Source organism: Scomber japonicus, chromosome 15 (assembly GCF_027409825.1).
Source record: "Scomber japonicus isolate fScoJap1 chromosome 15, fScoJap1.pri, whole genome shotgun sequence".
NCBI lineage: Eukaryota > Metazoa > Chordata > Actinopteri > Scombriformes > Scombridae > Scomber > Scomber japonicus.
Window position 1 is genome coordinate 2,411,269 of NC_070592.1, and position 23,420 is coordinate 2,434,688.

At 36.9% G+C, this 23,420-nt stretch overlaps 2 protein-coding genes across 2 annotated transcripts in view; both read left to right on the forward strand.

Annotated features, from left to right (window-relative positions):
- Window positions 1-4,046: 4,046 nt before the first annotated feature.
- The window catches only part of LOC128374355 (E3 ubiquitin-protein ligase RING2-A-like), an 83,542-nt gene continuing 64,168 nt past the window's right edge, over window positions 4,047-23,420 (forward strand). The window contains exon 1 of the mRNA XM_053334648.1: window positions 4,047-4,068. The gene's annotated coding sequence lies outside the window, so the exon portion shown is untranslated. The remainder of the gene's footprint in view (window positions 4,069-23,420) is intronic.
- On the forward strand, window positions 7,118-16,592 carry LOC128374572 (class I histocompatibility antigen, F10 alpha chain-like). The gene is made up of 9 exons (XM_053334825.1): window positions 7,118-7,191; window positions 9,279-9,551; window positions 9,778-10,071; window positions 10,768-11,052; window positions 11,609-11,746; window positions 13,645-13,677; window positions 13,875-13,904; window positions 16,289-16,321; window positions 16,519-16,592. The coding sequence occupies exons 1-9, from the start codon at window positions 7,137-7,139 to the stop codon at window positions 16,590-16,592; spliced, it is 1,215 nt and encodes a 404-aa protein (XP_053190800.1). The 5' UTR covers window positions 7,118-7,136.

Genomic DNA, 23,420 nt, shown 5'->3' on the forward strand with positions numbered 1-23,420 from the left:
TACTTTCTTTCCCATCAGAAAAACAGTGACTGAGTCTTTAAAGGATAGTTCACAGTTGTTCAAGTGTCTTCAAACAGCAGTCAGGTGTTCATATGAACAGTTCATACTGACTATTAACAGATCCTCTTCAAATGTGTTTGTAATGTCAGTGATGGAGGCTAAAATAACAGTGTCCAGTCATTTAGTGTAAATATGTATTAAAAAGTGAGGTAGATGCCATTTCTGTTAAAGTGCTAATTATACTGTTTTTGTAGAAAATGTATATCAGACCCACATCTCTGTACATGTCTGGAGAGGATCTTTAAGAAAGTTAACTTTGATTTAGCTTCTGCTGGAGGTAAACGTTACTCTGAAGATCAGATTAAAACTAAAATGAAGCAGAAGAAGTTTGATGAATATTCATCATTGTGTATCAGACCTGCTGTATGTAAGTGAGACAAACATACACATTAACATTATAGCAGATTGTAGTCTCTAATTTTGTTTGTGTGTGTGTGTGTGTGTGTGTGTGTGTGTGTGTGTGTGTGTGTGTGTGATGATATCTTCCCATAATCCTCAAAGAAGAAAATGGAGTTAATGGTGTGATAGGAAACCATAAAAACATTTAGTAAATATCTGAAACTAATCTACTATTTATCATCATTTTAAACATGAAGAAAGTTGTTTCTCGTTCTTTATTACAGACATTGATGCATTTTCTTTTCTTTACAGGGTCTGATGACTCTCGTCAGGCTGCTGGCTCTGGTAAGTTTCTTCTGTTTATTATTTAGTATCAGGGTTTCTGCAAGCAAGAGATACATTAAAATTAAAATATAGTATCTTCATGTCTAGATATTACTAGAGGTGACTGAGAAAATACCATAAATGCATCTTAGCCACACAAGATACATAGAAAAGCAGCATTAGTGTTTGTATGGAAAGTAACACATCTGTTTATTGTTGCAGACCGAGGCTCAGGCTGGGACTGATGGCTCCAATGAGTCTCTCCTTAATCAACAACCTGGAGTCTGAGAGAGAAACCAGCTCACCAGGGAAATCGGGGCCGGGGCGACTGAGGAGACTGTGTTTTGATCAGGGGGGCAGATTTGGGAAACGTCATGTGGAGACTCAGGAAGGAGAGTAGAAAAGTGTGACCTGTGAGAAACTAAAAAAATGTGACATTTAACCTTTAAAAGGAGTCTCCTTGAAATCTGAAAGTACTTTAAGTTTAGAGATGATTAATCACAGCTACACTCCTCAAGCAAATGTTAAATGCTACAGTAGATCTATGCAGGATGGTAAGAATAAGTGTTTCTTCTTTATGATGTTTTTACTTTTATTAAGTTTTTTTACTTTGTGGTGAATCTGTTGATATCATGTTTCAAACTAAATCTTTAGTCATATTTGATCAAATTTAGTAACAGTTAGATGTGATGAGACATTTTGAAAACCCTGAAGACAGATCATGAAATAAAGTCAGAATTATGAGATATTGAGCAAAAGAATTCAGACTTCTAAATTTAGTAAAAGAACTTGTAAATATTGACTTTGAGACATGTTAATGAAATACACAAATTCGCCTTTTAAATCCTGCATTAAATTAAATTAAATTAAAAATTAATTCATGCAGTTCAGGTGCAAATAGATGATCTCATCTGTTCCTGATTGTTTTTCTAAATACAAACATTATTAAAGAGATATTTGCTTTATTTGTATATAATATATTTTATGGTTTTATACATTTTTATACTTTTAAACTCTGATGTGGATGTACTGTAATTGGATATATTTTCTTTTTAGTAGTACCAGTGGTGAAAAGTGTAATACTGCTGATCACATTGTTTAAAATACACTGAAATATTTCTATTTAACAAATTATCAGTTTGTCAGGCTATAAAATTTCCACAGAGTCCTAAAATCGACGTCACTGTAGAAGTGCAATAAAAAACTTAATTTGCTCGATAACATTGTCAGACTGTAGCAACAAAATGTTTGTGTTGAATGTTTAATTTAAAAAAATAATGTTAACAATTTAGGAAATACGTAATATTTAAAACTGATATTTTTGGCATATTTTTGAACTTGTGAAATGGTTTTATTCTCTCATGTTGTTGATATTCTTTTTTTCTGTGTGATCCTGTTTGAATGTGTCTATATTGAATATATCTTCTTGCTCATATTTTGGTGCTTAAATAAATCAAGTTGTGATTAAATCTTTGTTAATATGAAGTGATGTTTTATTCGCTGTCCTGCAATAGAGATATGAGAGTTTTGTGAAGCAATGAGACTGTTAATAAAAATAAACTATATAAGATCAGCATTGTCTCTACACTCTATATTATAAAATATACATTAAACATCTTGTCTATATAATGAAATGCATGATTGTATTGATATGTAAATGTAATAGTAATTACAAAATACTATAACAATATAATATGTAACTATATTCATATAATAATATAGAGCATAGTGTATGATGTAATATAGCATAATTAAGTATAATATAATATTAATTATTGTAACATATTAATGTCTTACTTTTTTTTCTTTTTCAATATTTATTTTAATTGTTAACGATTTCTGGCAAAGTTTCCTGAAAACAACGATGTAATTTACGACTAATCATGAAGGAAATAAGTTCTGTTTAAGACAATCTCAATTTAAACCCAATAAATATGAATGAATCATTCATGTATTATTTATACACTGATGAGACATTTATACATGTATACATTATGTGAATTATGGATCCTTAAAATAAAATCACACAGTTCTTATCACTGACTGTATATAAACATGTAGATAAAGTCAATGGGTCTTGAAGTTCCTCTTTTGGCTGTTAAACATTAAAATGCAGCTCTGCTGCCATCATGTGGTCAGGAGATGGTAGAGAGTAAAAACAGCTAAAAGAGAGAAATATATATAGAAATACTAGACTCACATTCAGCAGGTGGACAGAAACACAACTCAAAATGAATGATAATGAGGGAGAGTTTATTTTCTGGAGCTGTTCACTTCCTTGTGACTATTTGGTCACAAATATCTTGATTGTTTGTCGTCTACAGTGGCTGGAAAACGTATAATTTATGTTACTGTGTTTAGGAAAAGCATCAAATTAGGTATTAGACTGATGTTTATCTATCTATCTATCTATCTATCTATCTATCTATCTATCTATCTATCCACTCACTTACAAACAGGGGACAGATTAAATAAGTGTTCATCCCTCTATTAGAGTTCACAGACTGTAGAAGCAATAACAAGAAGCACTGAAGCTGTTCTGGTGGTCCAACTGCTGTAATTCACCATTTGACCGCCTAGTGTCGCTGCCGCTGGGAAACGGCGATGCGACCGCCGAGCAGCAGCCGAGGAAGAGGCGAGTTGTTCCGGGGAGAAGAAGCTGAAAGATGGCTGCAGCTAAAGTGAGCTAAGCTGCTGGGAGAGGAAAATGTTGCGCTCTCGCTCTGTTTCCTCTTATTTCTCTTCGACCGACCGTCAGAAATACCTGAAAATCACTCAGCCGACAGTTTATTGACCGAGGCAGAAGAAAAGCAGCAGTGTGTGTTGTTGGAGGGTTTTAAACATAGATATACGTAGACGGCGCATTGACTGTGGAGAGGCGTGCCTAAAGCGCCGCCATCTTGGTACAGGGCTAGCAGAGGCAGTAGTGCATGTATATCTATGAAGGTATGAGATGCTCCACAGTTTCAAAGTAGAATTATTCACTGAAATCTCGACCGATTTCCAAACGATTTGATTTGTTAAAAACGTGTCTATCTATCTATCTATCTATCTATCTATCTGTCTATCTGTCTGACATTTGTAACAAACAACCCGTGTGAATATATTTTGAGCAATATTATTTATTTATTTTTATAACAATGGAGCGATGTATAATCACTTTAAAAGTACAAACACGTCATTCCTCTATAAACATAATGCGCTGCAGGAGCGAGTGGCCCTGTACCAAGATGGCCAGCGTGTAGGCAGCAGCAGTCAATGCAGCATATACGTAGCTATATACGTCTATGATTTTAAAGAGGAGTTCTTTGTGTGTCTCTGTGTGTGTGTTTGTGAAGCTGTCAGGTGAGTTTATAGTTTGATTTCCTACTTTTCCTCCTTTCTACTTTTTGCTCTTTATTCATTAAACCTGCACACGAATGAAACTTTATAAAGAGTCAGTGTTTGGTCCCTGGAGGAAGTTGTAATGTTAACTGTTTCTGTCGCTTTTTATCACATTAAAGAGAGTTTGTACCCTTAAAAGTGTCTAAATAACATCATCTAAACATTGTTCAACCTAGATCTCATTAAAGGACATGTTTTAAAAGTGTCTTAAATCAACAATCAGGAGCTCAAATGAACATTAAGTGTGTTTGTTTCCTGAGAACAACGATGTAATTTATGAAGGAAATAAGTTCTGTTTAAGAACATTTAAACTCAATAAATATGAATTATTTTTTTATGTATGCATCCTTAGAGACACACTTAGGTTTTCTATTTCTGTGCAGTTGTTTTTACATTTGTTTTTGTAAGCCCCCCCCCCCCCCCCCTCCATGATCCTCATAATCACATCTGTGTTTTTATTTGATTGTAATTCTCATCTCTGTAAAGCAACATGTTGTTTTTAAATGTAATCTATAAATAAACTGATTAATTTTCAGTATTGAACTGTGTCCGTGCCTGAAGACTAATATCACATTTCACATGTTCAGCTGACCTGCAGTGGACTAAAAGACTCGTTATGTTACATTAACTGTTAATTAAGTGTACAAATTCAACACTTTGCACATCACTAGTAAAAAAAAAATCATGTAGTTTTTTTTAAAGGATTTTTTTTTTTGTAAATTATGGATCCATAAAATCACTCAATTCTTATCACTGACTGTATATAAATATGTAGATAAAGTCAATGAAGTAAGGTCTTCCAGTTCCTCGTTTGGTTGTTAAACATTAAAATGTAACACTGCTGCCATCATGTGGTCAAAGTGAATATTACACTTACATTCAGTAGGTGGACAGAAACATGACTCCAAATGAATGATAATGAGTGAGAGTAGGTGTAACAGTCACTTTCAAACAAAGCTGACCATTTTAATCATTCATCTTATTCCTGTTCTTCCTGTTCCTTCAGATGGAAACATAAAACACTGAAGGAACTTTTAGCTCTTCAGTTAATTAGTGAGTTTAATTTCTGGAGCTGTTCTTCCTGGGACTATTTGGTCACTAGTATCTTGATTGTTTGTCGTCTACAGTGACTGAAAATAGGACATAATTTATGTTACTGTGTTTAGAAAAAACATCAAATGAGGTTTTAGGGTGAGGTCACCTGGTGTTTGATGTTGAGGTTTACTTCTTAGCAGTTCTTGATTAATGCTCCTAGTAGAAACCAAGAAAGTAATTAAATCACCTGGAAAATAGTAAAAAGTAAAAGTTTGAAGTCAATGTTTCAGTTTAAAAGCTTTATAAAGCAGAATGTATGAATTTATGCTGTAGCAGCCATTGGATCAAAATATGTGGTTTTAATGACATGCTGGAAGTTAATATAGTTTATACACAGTTTATTAGACTTAATATAGGATATGTGCTTACAAAAATAAATAAATACACACTGTGACAAAATTGATAAAACACCATTTGTCCCCATTTTTCACCATCAACACCAGTTATCTTATTAATTGAACTTTTAATTGTTTGTTAATCCATTAGTTTATCAGTAATCAATAACTTACAGACACTTTCTATCCCGGGTTTGTTTGTGTTTTTCATTATATTTAATTATAATTTACATACCAGAAAACATTTAGGTTAAAATAAGAGACAAGTATTTTAAGTTTAGTTCTGAATTTTATAAATGAAGCATTTTATTTGTTTTTTTACCCACCATGTGTTCAACAAACAAAAGGAAGACCCAACTACTTCCTGTATTTATACACTGGTGACATCATCACTGTAAGTTTGGGGGGATTTATTTTATTGAGTTAAATGTTTGGTGTAGTATCTATATGATTTATTCTTGTTGTTTTGGCTCATGAGGATAATGCTGTGAATGATGTGTGATAAACCATGCTGACTGATAGAAGCTGCTTTGTTTAATGCCAGCTGGTAAAAGATAAAGGACCCTGCAGTAGAAATGGTTCTGCTGATAGAGTGGAGGGTCTATTTAAGGAGAGAGATATAGATTTAGAGGCAGAATCAGAAGATGAAGGTGTGCACGTGATGATGATGTCTTAGTTTGTGTATCTTGAGTTAAGCCAGTTCATTTTTGATTCACTTTTTTGGGACACACTTTCTTTTTTGTTGTTACACTGAACTGAACTTTTTACTCATTCAAACAAGAGTGTGAGTCTGCCTCCTAACATCTTCCTAACTACTCAGGTCAGTCTACATCCTCACACACATATCTTTGCCAAAATGAATAGCTACAGCATAATCACAGATAAAACCATTTAAAAAAAAGAAAAATAAAGAAAATTCCCCTTTTAGGTCTCTAGTGAGGCATAAGGTTTAAAATGATATCTGAAGCGTCTATTGAGCTTCATCAGTGTGAGTTAGTCATATCAAGTGATATCTGACATATTTACATTCTCTTTAGCATCAGATTCCCTCTTAGTGTTTCCTGTTTCTCTGTGGTGGAAGTATAGTAACAAAAAGACTTTGCTACTAAAAACACTGTAACGTTGAAACATAGAAGATGAAGATTTGACTCATTCGGACGCTGAAGCTTCATATTAGTTTCAAATCAACTTTTAAATTCATGTTTCCACAGAAGGAGGACTGTGGATTTAGTCCTCCATCACTTCCATTGTAAACATTATGAAGGATCTAATGCTCAGTATTAACAGGAGGAATCATTGCAGACACATAAACACACTTCATGTTCATTTGGGCTCCTGACTGTTGTTTTAAGACAGTTATCTGAACAAAGTAATGCAACAAAACGTGCTAAAAGTAGGAAACTTTTACGTGACTTGAACGCAGCATAATAATTATTAATTTATTTACGAGCTGCACTTGAAGCACCACAGGTATGGAGCTATCATACTGCAAGGTGATAAGATAAGACAAGTAAGAAGCAGGAAATAGTTTGTTTCCACAAAGTTAAAGTTTTGTCCAACACTGAGTTTTTTAGCAATGGAGTCCACTTAGTGGCTAAGATGCGTCTCATCGCAGTTTTCGTCCTTTTGTGGACGGGACTGACTGTAAACAGCGGTAAGAGAGAAGTTTTTATACATGAATGTGACTCTGGTTAAAAGTGAAACTAGAATCACTGTTGTTACGTCTTCATAATGATCAGATTTCTGTTGATTATTTGACTTTCATTTATTCATATAGACTGATAGTTTTCAGTTTTGGTTATTTCCTCTTATTCCATAAACATATTACATTAAAACAGATATGAGAAAAATGATTAATTATTGGAACATTTTCAGTAACTTATCATCAGTGATCAATGCGTCAATGTTTAACATGGTGGTTTGACCTGAATGTGGCAACAAGGTTTTTCAGTTTCCAACACCAAAAAATATAAAATATGAACATCATTATATTATACATGATCATTATTTTAATCATGGATTAACCTGCAGATTATTTTGTGATATCTTACATAATTTTTCTTTTTTTAGCATTTCATGAAAAAATACTGATCTCCATTTTCGAAAAGATGTTCTCAACATGAAGGTCAACAATCCAAAACCTTAAAAAAGAGAAAGAATTTGTACCTCAAAAGAAAACAGAAATTATTAGCTGATTATCAGAGGTGGAAAATAACTAATTACATTTACTTGAGTTCTGTAATTTTACTTTTACTTTAGTATGTTTTGTTGAATCTTTGCTACATTTGAAATCACATCCGTTACTGAGTAAAAAAATGTTTAAACAAAAAAGGGCAAACGTACGGAAGCGTGTTGCATTCACTTGAATAAAAAAAAAATCTGGTTTTTCTGAGTAATTTATTTTGCTGTTTTCCAGAGTAATTTATTTTTAAGCTTGGTTTTTCGGGGTAATTTTTTTCTGATTTTCTGAGTAATTTTTTTCTTTTCTGTTTTTCGTGCTAATTTTTTTTTTTTATGTTTAGATGACATTCAAAACATTCACTCAAATGTACAGAAGCGTGTTGCATTCACTTGAATTTTTTTTAAAAAATCTGTTTTTTCTGAGTAATTTATTTTTTGATGTGTTTTTCGAGGTAATTATTTCAGTTTTTCTGACTAATTTATTTTTATGCTTGGTTTTTTCAGATTTTCTGAGTAACTTTTTTCTTTTCTGTTTTTCGGGCTCATTTTTTTTCTGAGTATAGAGGACATTCAAAACATTCACTCTTTATTGAGAGCTCGATGTCATGGAAGCAAACATGACCTGCTTGTTTAGTTTAATCAAGTTTGACTTTGATCTGGGTTTAAGACACTGGGAGATCGTCCTGTCATTAAGTCATATAGATGGTATTACTATTAGTTTGTCGAACTTGCTCAGGAACCTGAAGACTTTACAGTTGTTCAGAAGGAAAGCTCATTCAGATCTCCTGGACATAACAATGTTTCTCCAGGATCAGCTGGACATATATGGCATGCTTCATGGATACAAGATACAGGTTGGATGTGCTCGCAAGATTTTGAAGTATCTCGATAATTCAGAGAAAAAAATTACCAAGAAAAACAGAAAAATAATTATTCCAAAAAACAGTGGAAAAAATTACTCAGAAAAGACAGTTTTTTTTTTGTTTTTTTTAAGTGAATGCAATACGCTTCCGTACAAACGAGATTGTACAGAAGCATTCACTAGTATGATACAATAACTTAATATTCATTAACTATTGCAGCCTATAACAACCTGGCAGCTAGCTCTCATGGTGACATAATTATTAACTCTAAACTCACATATTTATAGACCACTAAAAGAAATGTCCTTTAGACATTGTGCGGTTATCTCTCTGTTTCACTCTGCAGGTAAAGGTAAGCAGTCAGCATGATGCGTTCATGGGCACAGGGCATCGTCGGACATGTGAGATTTGAGCAAATGGTGCACAGGGGCAGTTTTTCCTATTTATTTATTTTTACAGCTTACAGTTTGGTTTTCCTCGAGTCATTTAGGGAAAGTTACAACCTCCCTAAATGTTTCTAATGTCACACACAAACACACACACACTTATAGCACCCCTACATATGGCTAAATATTCTGACTGATAGCAGTAAATAGATACAGTAAGTAAGAGTTCAGAGCATTAAGTCAGATCTGCTGGAGTTTATCTGCTTGTCTGTAAACATGTCTGTCTGTCTTTCTCTCTCTGTGACTCTCAGAGAAACACTCCCTCAAGTACATCTACACCGCCTTCTCCAAACCTGTCGGACTTCCAGGCATCCATCAGTTCACGGCGATGGGTCAGATGGACGGCACGATGATCGACTACTATGACAGTGATATCCAGAGAAAAGTTCCAAAGCAGGACTGGATGAAAGTGCGACTTCCTTCAGACTACTGGGAGAAAGGTACACAGTCCCGCCAAAGCAAGCAGCAGTGGTTCAAAGTCAACATCGACATCCTGAAGAAACGAATGAATCAGACCAACGATGGTAAGATCCATGAAATGTGTCAGACTGGGACTTTTTGATGACTCAGTAATTAATAACTGTAATAGCTTGTATAGATAAATGCTCCAACATAAATGAAGCTGTTTTATTTTCAGGAACTAGTGATAACTTCTAATGTGTTTAAATGAAACTGTTTAATTGTAATTACTTGCTGCATTTTTCCATGTCCTCATTCTTTATCATTTATTTCACTGTCACTCCTCTTTAGATCTCCATGTTCTTCAGTGGATGGTCGGCTGTGAGGGTGAAACAACAGGGCCTGATGGTACATTACAGTTTGTCCGTGGTGTGAACATGTACAACTACGATGGACGAAACTTCCTGTCCTTTGATGACGCCCACTCAGTCTGGGTTGCTCCCACTGAGATAGCAGTCCCAACCAAGAGGAAGTGGGATCATGACCAGCGCCTAAAAGAAAAGACCAAACACTACCTGGAATATCAGTGTATAGATTGGTTGGACAGGTTCATGTTATACGGGAAAAAACAGATGGAAGCTGCCTGTAAGTATGACAGAAAATAAGCTCTGTATTTTTATATTAAATATTATTAGAGATTATAGAAGTGGCTTTATTAATATAATTATTATTTATTAAAATATCAAACAAGAAATCAGCTGATCTTGATAATATTGTAATTCACACAAAATCTGCTTTTTTTGTTTCCTGAATTTTAATATTTATTATGGAAAATATATATATATATATATATGTGTGTATATATATATATATATGTGTATATATATGTATATATATGTATATATATATATATATATATGTATATATATGTATATATATATATGTATATATATGTATATATATATATATATGTATATATGTGTATATATATATATATATATATATATGAATATATATGAAGATATGAATATATATATATATATATATATATATACATATATATTCATATCTGACACATTTTAATAACTGCTGCAGCCTACGTGGTACACTTTATATTTCACAAGCTGCTTGTTTCAAATACTGCAAGTATTTTTTAGTTTTTTACTTTAGTTATAATTAAAGAGATGCATTGTCTCTATTTGTTGTAGTTAGTTGTAGCAATAGATTCTGTTGGTTCAGTTTATTATCAGGATGGTATAAACATGATCACATGTGGTTTATATCATAATGTATTATAGTCACCCTGCAAACATTAACTAACCTAATGTTTTCTCTTTCCAGCTCCACCAGATGTCTACGTGTTTGCTAAGAACACCAGAATTGAGTCAAACCTCATGTTGACCTGCCTGGCCACAGGTTTCTACCCAAAAGACATCACCCTTATCATCAGAAGGAACGGCCGCATTATGACTAGAGACGACGGGTTGATGTCCTCAGGCGTTCGACCAAATGGAGACGAAACCTTCCAGAGAAGAGACAGTGTGGAGATTTTAAAGAGTGACACTTCTGTATTCAAATGTGACATCGTTCACATAGCATCCAGAATGTCTGTTGAGAAGGTTTGGGGTAAGAAACTTTCTTATTTCAGTTTGCAGATTGTCACAGAGCAACAAAGTTGATCAAACAGACAGACGATCAGACAGTTTATAACCAAACATCAGAAAATGAGATCCAAGTTTTATTAAATCTTTATTTAATCCGTTATGTGTCATATTGGAGCAGACCTTTTCTATTATCTCAGGGTTAAAGCAGTAAGAGTCTGCCTCAAAAGCTGCTGACTGTCAACTTACTTCTTCACTGGAGGAGATTATTATATTCAAAATGTCTTCAAATGTCTTTATTGAAGATGAGGTGGATTCATTCACTGTTAGCATCACAGTTTGTAGCTACAAGAGAAAAAACACAACATTAACATAAGAATCATCTTTGTCTCTTAACATAGTTTTCAGATTTCATGTTATTTTGTGTTATTAAATTAAATTTTATCACTTTGATCACATCATCACTGATTATCTACATTTTATTACTATGCATCAACACTGAGAGTCACATGAAGATAAATATTAATGATGTTAAAAGTGAACTGAATGTGAAACTAATGTAAATGTTTTCTGTGTTTTAGATCCTAAAGTTCCTGATGAAGAAAACATTGAAGAAAACAATGGAGGCATTATTGGGGTGATTGTAGGCCTGATCTTTGTTGTCCTACTCATGGCTGTAGCTGTATTGCTGGTGGTGTTGAAGAAAAAAGGGATAATGGGTAAGTATAATATATAATCATTGTGCTTTCTCAACAACAAGGTACCAGTGAAGTGGATATATTTTCTCCATATTTTATTTTATATCCTTTAAAAGAAAACAAATCAAACATCTAATAACTATAAATATATGTTTATTACAAAGTAAACTGATTCCTGCTGATTTGAATCAGAAGACAGGTTTTGATTGAAAAGATACAAGTGCATCGGTATGCAGACACCTGTGTCGGTCTAAATTAGGGATCGACCGATATGGTTTTTTAAGGGCTGATACCGATTATTAGTAATCAAGGAAACCGATAACCGATATTTAGAACCGATATTAATTTGCAGTAAAAATTTAAATTTTGGTGTCAAAATGTAGAATAACACACTTGGGATTAGACTGAATACTGTTTGTTTGTTTTTGTACACTGTGAAAATCTGTGACCTTAAACTTTTGTAGAATAATACAAACTCTGATGCAAATCTTGGTTGAAATGGTTCAAGCAATAGTTTTATTATATAAAAACAAAAAGTGTTCAACAGGTTCAGCTCTCTTAATCTGTAGGCTACTTGCTGTACCCATATGTTGCTATGTCTTCTTTTTATTAAATAAAGGAGCTCCAGGTCATGTTCACTTGATCACTTTTTTCTTTTTCTTTTTTGTCATGGTGCTATTTATTTATTTATTTATTTTTAGAAGCGTAATCATTTAAGCTATTTGCAAAATCGTGTCACACTTGATGTGAAAATAAGCAGGCAGGTCCAAATGTTTTCATTGAAACTGATCATAATCAGGTTGTGGTGTCTTTAAAACTTCACCATAGAGTATTTTTATTGCAACCTCGACATTTTCTGTTGCCTTGCCTTCAAACACCACACTGCTGCTTCACGGAGCAGTCCTCTCCTCTCCTCTCTCCTCCTCTCCTCTCCTCTCTCCTCTCCTCTCCTCCTCTCCTCTCCTCCTCTCCTCCTCTCATCCTCTCCTCTCCTCTCTTCTCTTCTCTCCTCTCCTCTCCTTTATCAGTTATCGGTGGAAAAAACGGCCGATGCCGATGATCATAAAAACGCTGAATATAGGCCGATTATTGGTCGATCCTTAGTCGAAATGTAGCATGAACCAGCCAGTGGCCCGGTTACAAAGTTATGAATCGGTTTTAATGTGGTTGCTGAAAGCTCCGCCTGCTCCTGTCTGCAGCACTCTCACGCTCTCACAGTAATGTTAAGCACACCTAAACAACTTGATCCTACTAAAAATGTGTTATAACAGTATGACAATATAACAATATAACATGTCTTTGCCATAAAATAAAAAAATATCTATTTGCTGGAGTTTTGTCCATAAAAATGTTGGAGGTAAAAAAAAAGGTTAATATTGAAACTTTTAAAGTTTGTCAGTGTAATATTAAGTTTGGTTTAGCTTGTAGGATTAGACTGGTGTTAAATACATTTCTTATTGTCAACAAGTAAAACCATCAATGTCTCTGACTCTCAACATCAAGCCTGTTGCTTCCTACTGAAGATGTAAATCTTAAAAACTGCTCATAAATATATACAGCAGCTTTATAAAAGTCTCATTTATTGTGTCACTGCAGTTTTTAGGAAGGAAACAAGAGGAAATAGTGTATTTGTTGGGGACTATTTTCAGCGGTGGATGAATCCACATTTGATGCTCTTGTGAGTATTTGTGGCAGCAGGACTGTGTGTGCAGGATTGAGTCCAAATAAACAGAGTGTGTGTTCATAGTGATGAAGAGAGATGTCAGTCATTAATCACAGAGCTGCACTGCTGTAGAGATCAACAGAGGAATAAGATACATCACACAATACTTGTTAGTATAATAAATAAAAGAGTCCAGAAAGCACAGATAGGATATAACCAGATAACACATAACTTCATGCTTTTGTTTTCTTCACAGGGTCCAGATCATCTATTGGCAGGGATGACTCTAGTAAGTATCTTTCATTTACTGATTGAAAGCTGTAGCACACAGGTTCATACTTTTCAGTTTCATCAGTTTGTTGTGTTTTTGTTTTTGTGCCAACCTAATCCTTTTAGTTAGTCCTGCTCAGACTGGAAACTCTGTACATGAACTTAACTATAGTTACTTTAACTGTTTTTATGTGTGTTAACTTTGTTTATTCACAGATATAGCAGATGTTGAAGCTGTTCACATCAGTAAGTACTTTATTTCTTCTTCTATGGATTCTTTTAAAGTGTGAAAAGTTAAATGTTTTGGTGCTAAAGATGTTTCTAATGTTACAAGAATGACTCAGAGGGAGGCAGCATGATGGAGGAATCCCAAATGTGTAGATAAACCAAATGTAACTGCATTAATAAATGAAAGGAGGAAGGGTCTCTTGTAGGTGGGCCAGGTGCCACTGAGTGGACAGGTGCAGTTATTCAGAGACTTCCACACAGAAACACACAGGACATAACAGACCTCTGCCACACATCAGTTCTCCTTCAGAAGTCTCTCTGCTATCAGTAATGTCTGTAAACACACTAACAATATACTGTAGGCTTATAGAGCAAAACCCAAACCAGACAACCACACACCAAACAAGTTCAATCAGTTCTGTCTGTAAACTCTGAATTATTATATTAAATAAATTATTAACTTCATGCTGTCCTCAGTTAAAGAATAGATATGTACATTTAGAATTTTAATAAGTCCAGCTCTGAATTATTTATAATAATATTGTCTTTATTTACAGACTCTACTCAGCCAGCTGAAGGTGAAGTCACAGGTAACTACTTTCTTTCTTTCCCATCAGAAAAACAGTGACTGAGTCTTTAAAGGATAGTTCACAGTTGTTCAAGTGTCTTCAAACAGCGGTCAGGTGTTCATATGAACAGTTCATACTGACTATTAACAGATCCTCTTCAAATGTGTTTGTAATGTCAGTGATGGAGGCTAAAATAACAGTGTCCAGTCATTTAGTGTAAATATGTATTTAAAAGTGAGGTAGATGCCATTTCTGTTAAAGTGCTAATTATACTGTTTTTGTAGAAAATGTATATCAGACCCACATCTCTGTACATGTCTGGAGAGGATCTTTAAGAAAGTTAACTTTGATTTAGCTTCTGCTGGAGGTAAACGTTACTCTGAAGATCAGATTAAAACTGAAATGAAGCAGAAGAAGTTTGATGAGTATTCATCATTGTGTATCAGACCTGCTGTATGTAAGTGAGACAAACATACACATTAATACAACATTAACATAATATATTATAGCAGGTGTGTGTATGTGTGTGTGTGTGTGTAGGTGTGTGTGTGTGTGTGTGTGTGTGTGTGTGTGTGTGTGTGTGTGTGTGTGTGTGTATATGTGTGTGTGTGTGTGCGTGTGTGTGTGTGTGCGTGTGTGTGTGTGTGTGTGTGTGTGTGTGTGTGTGTGTGTGTGTATGTGTGTGTGTGTGTATGTGTGTGTGTGTGTGTGCGTGTGTGTGTGTGTGTGTGTGTGTGTGTGTGTGTGTGTGTGTGTGTGTGTGTGTGTGTGTGTATGTGTGTATGTGTGTTCAATGATATCTTCCCATAAATCCTCAAAGAAGAAGATGTTGACATGGCTAAAGATGACCAAAGTCTGGCCCAGCATGAGAGCTTAAATACTTTAACTGTTTATTAAAAATCAAACCATTATGTGTGAGTGTAGATTTAAAGATGATGACAGTGATGTTAGGAGATGCTGCTGTTAATGGTGTTAATGGAGTTAATGGTGTTAATGGAGTTAATGGTGATAATGGTGTGAAACTAATCTACTATTTATCATCATTTTAAACATGAAGAAAGTTTTTACTCTTTTCAGTTGTACTCTTAGTGATTAAATCAACTGAAAGAAGTGCAGAAAGCACAGATTGGATATAAGCTGTTATTACAGACATTGATGCATTTTCTCAACATTTGTGTTTACACACAATATAACGATATAAAATGTCTTTGACATAAAATAAAAAAATATCTTCTTTCTGGACTTCAGGAGTTTTGTCCATATAAAGGTAGCGGGTAAAAATAGTTAAAATGGAAACTTTTAAAGTTTGTCAGTCTAATATTAAGTTTGGTTTAGCTTGTAGGATTAGACTGGTGTTAAATACATTTCTTATTGTCAACAAGTAAAACCAACAATGTCTCTGACTCTCAACATCAAGCCTGTTGCTTCCTACTGAAGATGTAAATCTTAAACACTTCTCATAAATATATACAGTAGCTTTATAAAAGTCTCATTTATTGTGTCACTGTAGTTTTTAGGAAGGAAACAAGAGGAAATAGTGTATTTGTTGGGGACTATTTTCAGCGGTGGATGAATCCACATTTGATGCTCTTGTGAGTATTTGTGGCAGCAGGACTGTGTGTGCAGGATTGAGTCCAAATAAACAGAGTGTGTGTTCATAGTGATGAAGAGAGATGTCAGTCATTAATCACAGAGCTGCACTGCTGTAGAGATCAACAGAGGAATAAGATACATCACACAATACTTGTTAGTATAATAAATAAAAGAGTCCAGAAAGCACAGATAGGATATAACCAGATAACACATAACTTCATGCTTTTGTTTTCTTCACAGGGTCCAGATCATCTATTGGCAGGGATGACTCTAGTAAGTATCTTTCATTTACTGATTGAAAGCTGTAGCACACAGGTTCATACTTTTCAGTTTCATCAGTTTGTTGTGTTTTTGTTTTTGTGCCAACCTAATCCTTTTAGTTAGTCCTGCTCAGACTGGAAACTCTGTACATGAACTTAACTATAGTTACTTGAACTGTTCTTATGTGTGTTAACTTTGTTTATTCACAGATATAGCAGATGTTGAAGCTGTTCACGTCAGTAAGTACTTTATTTCTTCTTCTCTGGATTCTTTTAAAGTGTGAAAAGTGAAATGTTTTGGTGCTAAAGATGTTTCTAATGTTACAACAATGACTCAGAGGGAGGCAGCATGATGGAGGAATCCCAAATGTGTGGATAAACCAAATGTAACTGTATTAATAAATGAAAGGAGGAAGGGTCTCTTGTAGGTGGGCCAGGTGCCACTGAGTGGACAGGTGCAGTTATTCAGAGACTTCCACACAGAAACACACAGGACATAACAGACCTCTGCCACACATCAGTTCTCCTTCAGAAGTCTCTCTGCTATCAGTAATGTCTGTAAACACACTAACAATATACTGTAGGCTTATAGAGCAAAACCCAAACCAGACAACCACACACCAAACAAGTTAAATCAGTTCTGTCTGTAAACTCTGAATTATTATATTAACTTAATTATTAACTTCATGCTGTCCTCAGTTAAAGAATAGATATGTATATTTCGAATTTTAATAAGTCCAGCTCTGAATTATTTATAATAATATTGTCTTTATTTACAGCCTCTACTCAGCCAGCTGAAGGTGAAGTCACAGGTAACTACTTTCTTTCTTTCCCATCAGAAAAACAGTGACTGAGTCTTTAAAGGATAGTTCACAGTTGTTCAAGTGTCTTCAAACAGCAGTCAGGTGTTCATATGAACAGTTCATACTGACTATTAACAGATCCTCTTCAAATGTGTTTTTAATGTCAGTGATGGAGGTTAAAATAACAGTGTCCAGTCATTTAGTGTAAATATGTATTTAAAAGTGAGGTAGATGCCATTTCTGTTAAAGTGCTAATTATACTGTTTTTGTAGAAAATGTATATCAGACCCACATCTCTGTACATGTCTGGAGAAGATCTTTAAGAAAGTTAACTTTGATTTAGCTTCTGCTGGAGGTAAACGTTACTCTGAAGATCAGATTAAAACTAAAATGAAGCAGAAGAAGTTTGATGAATATTCATCATTGTGTATCAGACCTGCTGTATGTAAGTGAGACAAACATACACATTAATACAACATTAGCATAATATATTATAGCAGGTGTGTGTATGTGTGTGTGTGTGTGTAGGTGTGTGTGTAGGTGTGTGTGTAGGTGTGTGTGTGTGTGTGTGTGTGTGTGTGTGTGTGTGTGTGTGTGTGTGTGTGTGTGTGTGTATGTGTGTATGTGTGTTCAATGATATCTTCCCATAAATCCTCAAAGAAGAAGATGTTGACATGATTAAATATGATCAAAGTCTGGTCCAGCATGAGAGCTAAAATACTTTAACTGTTTATTAAAAATCAAACCATTATGTGTGAGTGTAGATTTAAAGATGATGACAGTGATGTTAGGAGATGCTGGTGTTAATGGTGTTAATGGAGTTAATGGTGTTAATGGTGTTAATGGAGTTAATGGAGTTAATGGTGTTAATGGTGTTAATGGAGTTAATGGTGTTAATGGTGTTGTAGCCATTTAAAGCATTTAATCACACAATTTTATAATTTTTATTTGTTGCGCACACATCAGTTATGTTTATATAATTTACCTGGTAGTTTGTGTTTTTTAGAAATTCATTGCGTCACCATAGCCATTGTTTTACACGTCACTGGGGGTGGATCAAATGAGAACAATGTCGGACAGGTGGAGGTCGGTGGTAACCTACAGTTTTTGACCACACAACTATTATTTTACAACCTTTAAGACACAATTTCGTTGCTTGGAAGGTTTTTTCGTTAACTTTTGGAATTTGTTATCATTTTAAAGTCAACCTTTTTTATAATTTTGTTTGCATGGACAATAAACTTCCGAAAAGAAGTACCTTGCACTAGTGAGTTTTGTTTGGAGGTGCGTTCAAAAGCCACAGACCGTCCCTGTCCACGGCATTATATGCCGTAACATTAAGTCAAAAACTAAGGATTCTGGACTGACTTTTTGGATCTATGATGGAGTGGATTGTTCGATGTTGGATGGATTTTTGTTGAATGGAGTTTTCGTTGGATCAAAGTTGAAACTGTCCCACACCGTGAGTAAAGTAAGCCGCAGTGGTCCCACGCGGTCCTTTTGTTCTTCTACCGAGCGCAACAAGCCCTTTCAGTTTGGAATATCCGTCCAGTGGTTTTCTGTTTATGAACATTTTTTGAAAGGCTTATGGAAAAAAGATGGAGAGTCTTCCCGAAGCAAGTATGGAGAAAGAAATGGAACTATTGCAAAAAATTAAAGCGCGCAGAGGAAGGCTAAGCGCTGCGACAAGAAAAAAGAACGAAATTATTAATATGGTTGAAAGAAACGAGGATAAAGATGTGGTAAAGAAAAATGTGGACTTGTTTCATGAACTTTTGGCGCATTTCAAGGAGTTGCAAATGGATGTGCAAAACCTGTTGGATGTGGAGGAAAAGGAAGCGGACCACACAGATTGGTATATACCCAAGATTAACAATTTTGAAAAGTTTGTGGAGGAGACGGAGTCATGGATGTATAAGGAGGAGACGGAGACGGAGACGCTATGGGAGGACGGAGCTGCCGCTGGCTGTGGAGATATTCAGGAGAACGAAGTCGGAGATGCGGGCGGTGATGGTGCAGCTAAAGCGGAGAGCGAGATCGGCCCCAGTGTTTCCGAAGCGTCGGCTGGGTCATCAAGCAGCGCTGAGAGCTCCAAGTCAGGCAGACTGACGGCAGCTTGTCTGGAGGCAGAGGCTGAACGGGCTGCGCTGCGCGCAAAGATTCAAGCCATGGAGCAAAAGCACGTATTGGATATGGAACAAGCCCAGTTAACAGCCAGGCAGGAAAAGCTGGCCTTGACTGCAGAACTGGCAGCGGCAGAAGCCAAAGCGAAGCTGCTAAGGCAGTCTCTCTCCAGGGAGGGCAGTCGCTGCTCAGCCACATCGGAACCATCTGCTGCTGAAGCATCTGGACTAAAGAAAGTGCGACGGACGGCAGACGCATTACGCAAAAGTAAGTTTCCTCCAGTGAAAATTGAACCTGTTTATACTCCCGAGGGCCACGGTGCTCAAGTCCAGCTAAGTGCCCCTAGTAACGTTTTGGCAGATGTACTGAGAAGACAAAACGAAATAACTGAAATGCTAATAAAACAGCAGAGCGTGTCACTTTTGCCAAGTAGAGATATTCCCGTGTTTGATGGGGATCCACTTCAGTTTCGCTCCTTCATTAGAGCGTTTCAACAAGGCATAGACAGTAAAACTGATAACATGCAAGACAAACTTAACTATCTGGAGCAGTATACAGCTGGTCAACCAAGACAACTGGTGCGCAGCTGTTTGCATATGGAGCCAAGTAGCGGGTACAGAAGAGCCATGGAGCAGCTTGAATGGCATTTTGGTAATAAAATGAAGATCTCAGCAGCATTCATGAGCAAAGCATTGAGTTGGTGTGCTATAAGAGCAGAAGACGGAGCTGCTTTGAGGTCATACTTACTTTTTCTGCAAAGCTGCTACAACACTATGTCTGAGATAAACTATGAAGATGAGCTGGAAAATGCCTCAAACATGAGAATAATTGTGTCAAAATTACCATTTAAGCTGCGTGATAACTGGAGAATGACTGTTTGTGATATTCAGGAAGCTGAGAGCAGAAGAGCAAGCTTTAAAGATCTCCTCCACTTCATGGAAAGAAAAACACGTGCAGTGCTTGACCCCGTGTTTGGTGAGGCAAATATACCAATGGCTTTCGAAAAAAGGGCCAAACCTAAAGTGCAGCACAAAGACATGAGGGGGAGCAGTTTTGCCACTGCTGTGACTACCATCCCTGAACCGGCTAAAATTAAAATGGAGATGGGACAAAAACAAAAATGGAGCAATACATGCATGTTTTGTGGAAAAGACCATAAGCTTGAAAATTGTGGAGCACTCAAGCACAAGCCCAACATGGAAAAAGTGGAATTTCTGAAAGCAAATGGATTATGCTTTGGATGTCTGGAACAGGGGCACATCAGCAAGGTCTGTAAAAAACGCATGTCATGTCATATTTGCCACAAAATGCACCCCACCATTTTGCACATAAGCCCAAAAGAAGCCCAACGGGGATGCTCAGATAACACTCACCTTTCACAAGCATCAATGTCTAGTGCTTTGGTCTCACTGAATGCTAATGAAGTTATGGGGGCCGGCACAAAAAGGTGCGCGCTTGCAATAGTACCAGTAAAGATTAAGTTGGAAAAAGGAACCAAAGTGGTGCAAACATATGCGTTTCTGGATGGAGGGAGCTCGGCAACGTTCTGCACAGAGGCACTGATGCATCAGTTAAACACAGATGGAAAGAAGCAAGTCATTTTGCTCAAAACCATGGGGCAAACCAAGCCAGTTTCAAGTCACAAAATATGTGGATTGGAGGTTGCTGCTATTAAAGGTGATGCATTCATTAAATTGCCAGATGTTTATACACACAAATCCATTCCAGTCGCCAAAGAAAACATTCCCAAAATGGAGGACATTAGGAAGTGGCCGTATCTTGAGGAAGTGGATTTGACCCCCATTAATGCTGGCATTGGGCTGTTAATAGGAGTCAACGCCCCCAGAGCCATGGAACCCTGGAAGGTGATCAGTGACCAAGGCAGTGGGCCTTATGCGGTGAAAACCGTACTTGGATGGGTCATTAACGGGCCACTCAGCGACGATGGAAATGATGGATCCCTGCGGTGTAATAGGGTATCCATCGAGGAGCTGCTGGTTCAACAGTACAACCAAGACTTCGTTGAACAGCACTATGAAGACAAAAAGGAAATGTCTGTTGAAGACCTTGAGTTCATGAATATAGTATCAAGCTCTGCTGTGCTGGAGAATGGACATTACAGCCTGAAGCTGCCTTTTCGTAAGGCCAACGTGAGACTTCCATACAACAAAGCTGTAGCCCAGCAGAGAGCACATCACCTTCTAAAAAAATTCAAGAGAAACGACACATTCTTTGGTGAGTACAAAGAGTTCATGAAGGATGTCTTTGTTAAGAATTATGCAGAAATCGTGCCAGAGGAGGAGTTGGAGCATGAAAGTGGAAGGGTGTGGTTTATACCGCATCATGGGGTCTATCACCCACGCAAAAAAACCCTGCGTGTGGTGTTTGATTGTGCTTCAACTTATTGTGGAACATCACTGAACAAAGAGCTCCTGCAGGGACCTAATTTAACTAACACACTGTTGGGCGTACTGATCCGTTTTCGCCAGGGCCCTGTAGCCTTCATGGCCGACATTGAAGGAATGTTCCATCAAGTAAGAGTGGACAAAGAAGATGTCAACTTCCTGCGCTTCCTCTGGTGGCCGAATGGGGACATTACAAAAGAGCTGCAAGAGCACAGAATGTTAGTTCACATCTTTGGAGCGGTGTCTTCTCCCAGCTGCGCTTCATTCGCCTTGCTGAAAACAGCTGACGACAACCAACATGACTTCCCAACTGAGGTAATAAACACCGTTCGTCAGAATTTCTACGTGGATGATTGTTTAAAGTCGGTCAACACAGTGGAGCAGGCAATATCTCTGTATCAACATCTAACAGACCTGTGTGCCAAAGGTGGATTTAAACTCAATAAGTGGGTGAGTAACCATCGCACAGTCCTGGCAGGCATTCCTGAAGAGCGAAAAGCTAAAGATGTAAAAACACTTGACCTTGACAGAGACCAGCTCCCTATGGAAAGAGCACTTGGAGCTCAGTGGAACGTGCAGCAGGATGCATTCACATTCAGTATAGAGGTAAAACCCCACGCAGTGACCAGACGTGGCATTCTGTCAGTAGTTAGTTCAATGTACGACCCCTTAGGTTTTATGGCACCTGTTATCCTGCCCGCCAAGCAAATCCTGCAAGGCCTGTGCATAACAAAGCTGGGGTGGGATGATCAAATCCCGCAGGAAATGGCTCAGAGGTGGCAAAAATGGTTGGACGAGTTTGCCCTACTGAATACATTCAGCATCCACAGGTGCTTTACTCCGAAGGACTTTGGTGAAGTGACAGCAGCACAGCTGCATCACTTCTGTGATGCCAGCGAGGCAGGATACGGTTGGGTGTCTTACCTCCGGCTGTTAAACACCAACCAAGATGTGAACGTTGCCTTTGTTATGGGAAAGGCCAGAGTGGCACCACTAAAGCAAACCACTATACCCAGGCTGGAGCTTGCAGCTGCAGTCTTAGCTGTGCGCATGGACAAAATGTTGAAAACAGAGCTGGACATGAACTTGGATGAGTCTGTCTTCTGGTCGGACAGCATGACGGTTCTGCAGTACATTTCCAGCAAAACAAAAAGATTCAAAACATATGTGGCTAACAGGATTTCCATCATTCAGGAGCTGTCAAAAGTGAAGCAGTGGCGGCACATTAGCTCCAAACTAAACCCAGCGGACGCTGCATCACGTGGGATAAAGGCAGATGTTTTCCTCAGTTCTAAAGAATGGATCAATGGACCGCAATTTCTGTTCAAACCACACACACACTGGCCAGAAAGGAACAGCGTGTTAAAAATGGAAAAAGTGCCTGATGACGACCCGGAAGTAAAAGGTGAAATCCATGTTTGTGCTGCAGTAACAGAGCAAAAAGAGTGTCCGACAAGTAAGCTTCTTAACTACTTTTCACAGTGGAATGACCTTAGAAGAGCTGTGGCATGGATCTTAAAGCTGAAAGAGTTGCTCCTCCTGCAGAAAGACCGGAAAAAGAACACAACCCCCGATTCCCAGGGTCAAGGGCAAAGGTCAAAGCGTAAGGTAAAGCAAGACACCATAAGACTCTCTGTAAGTGACCTGAATAAGGCAGAAAAGGCGATTTTCTGCTTTGTGCAGAAACAGGTCTATCCAGAGGAACTCGCAGACCTGCAAACAGGCATGTTAAAAAAAACAAGCCATCTGTTTAAGCTTGACCCTCAGATTGTGGATGGAG

Excerpts from the sequence above, each read along its gene's own strand:
- LOC128374572 (XM_053334825.1), top strand. The coding sequence starts at position 7,137 with ATGCGTCTCATCGCAGTTTTCGTCCTTTTGTGGACGGGACTGACTGTA. Across the intron at positions 9,552-9,777 it reads AATGAATCAGACCAACGATG|ATCTCCATGTTCTTCAGTGG; the intron begins GTAAGATCCATG and ends ACTCCTCTTTAG. Across the intron at positions 11,747-13,644 it reads GAAGAAAAAAGGGATAATGG|GGTCCAGATCATCTATTGGC; the intron begins GTAAGTATAATA and ends TTTTCTTCACAG.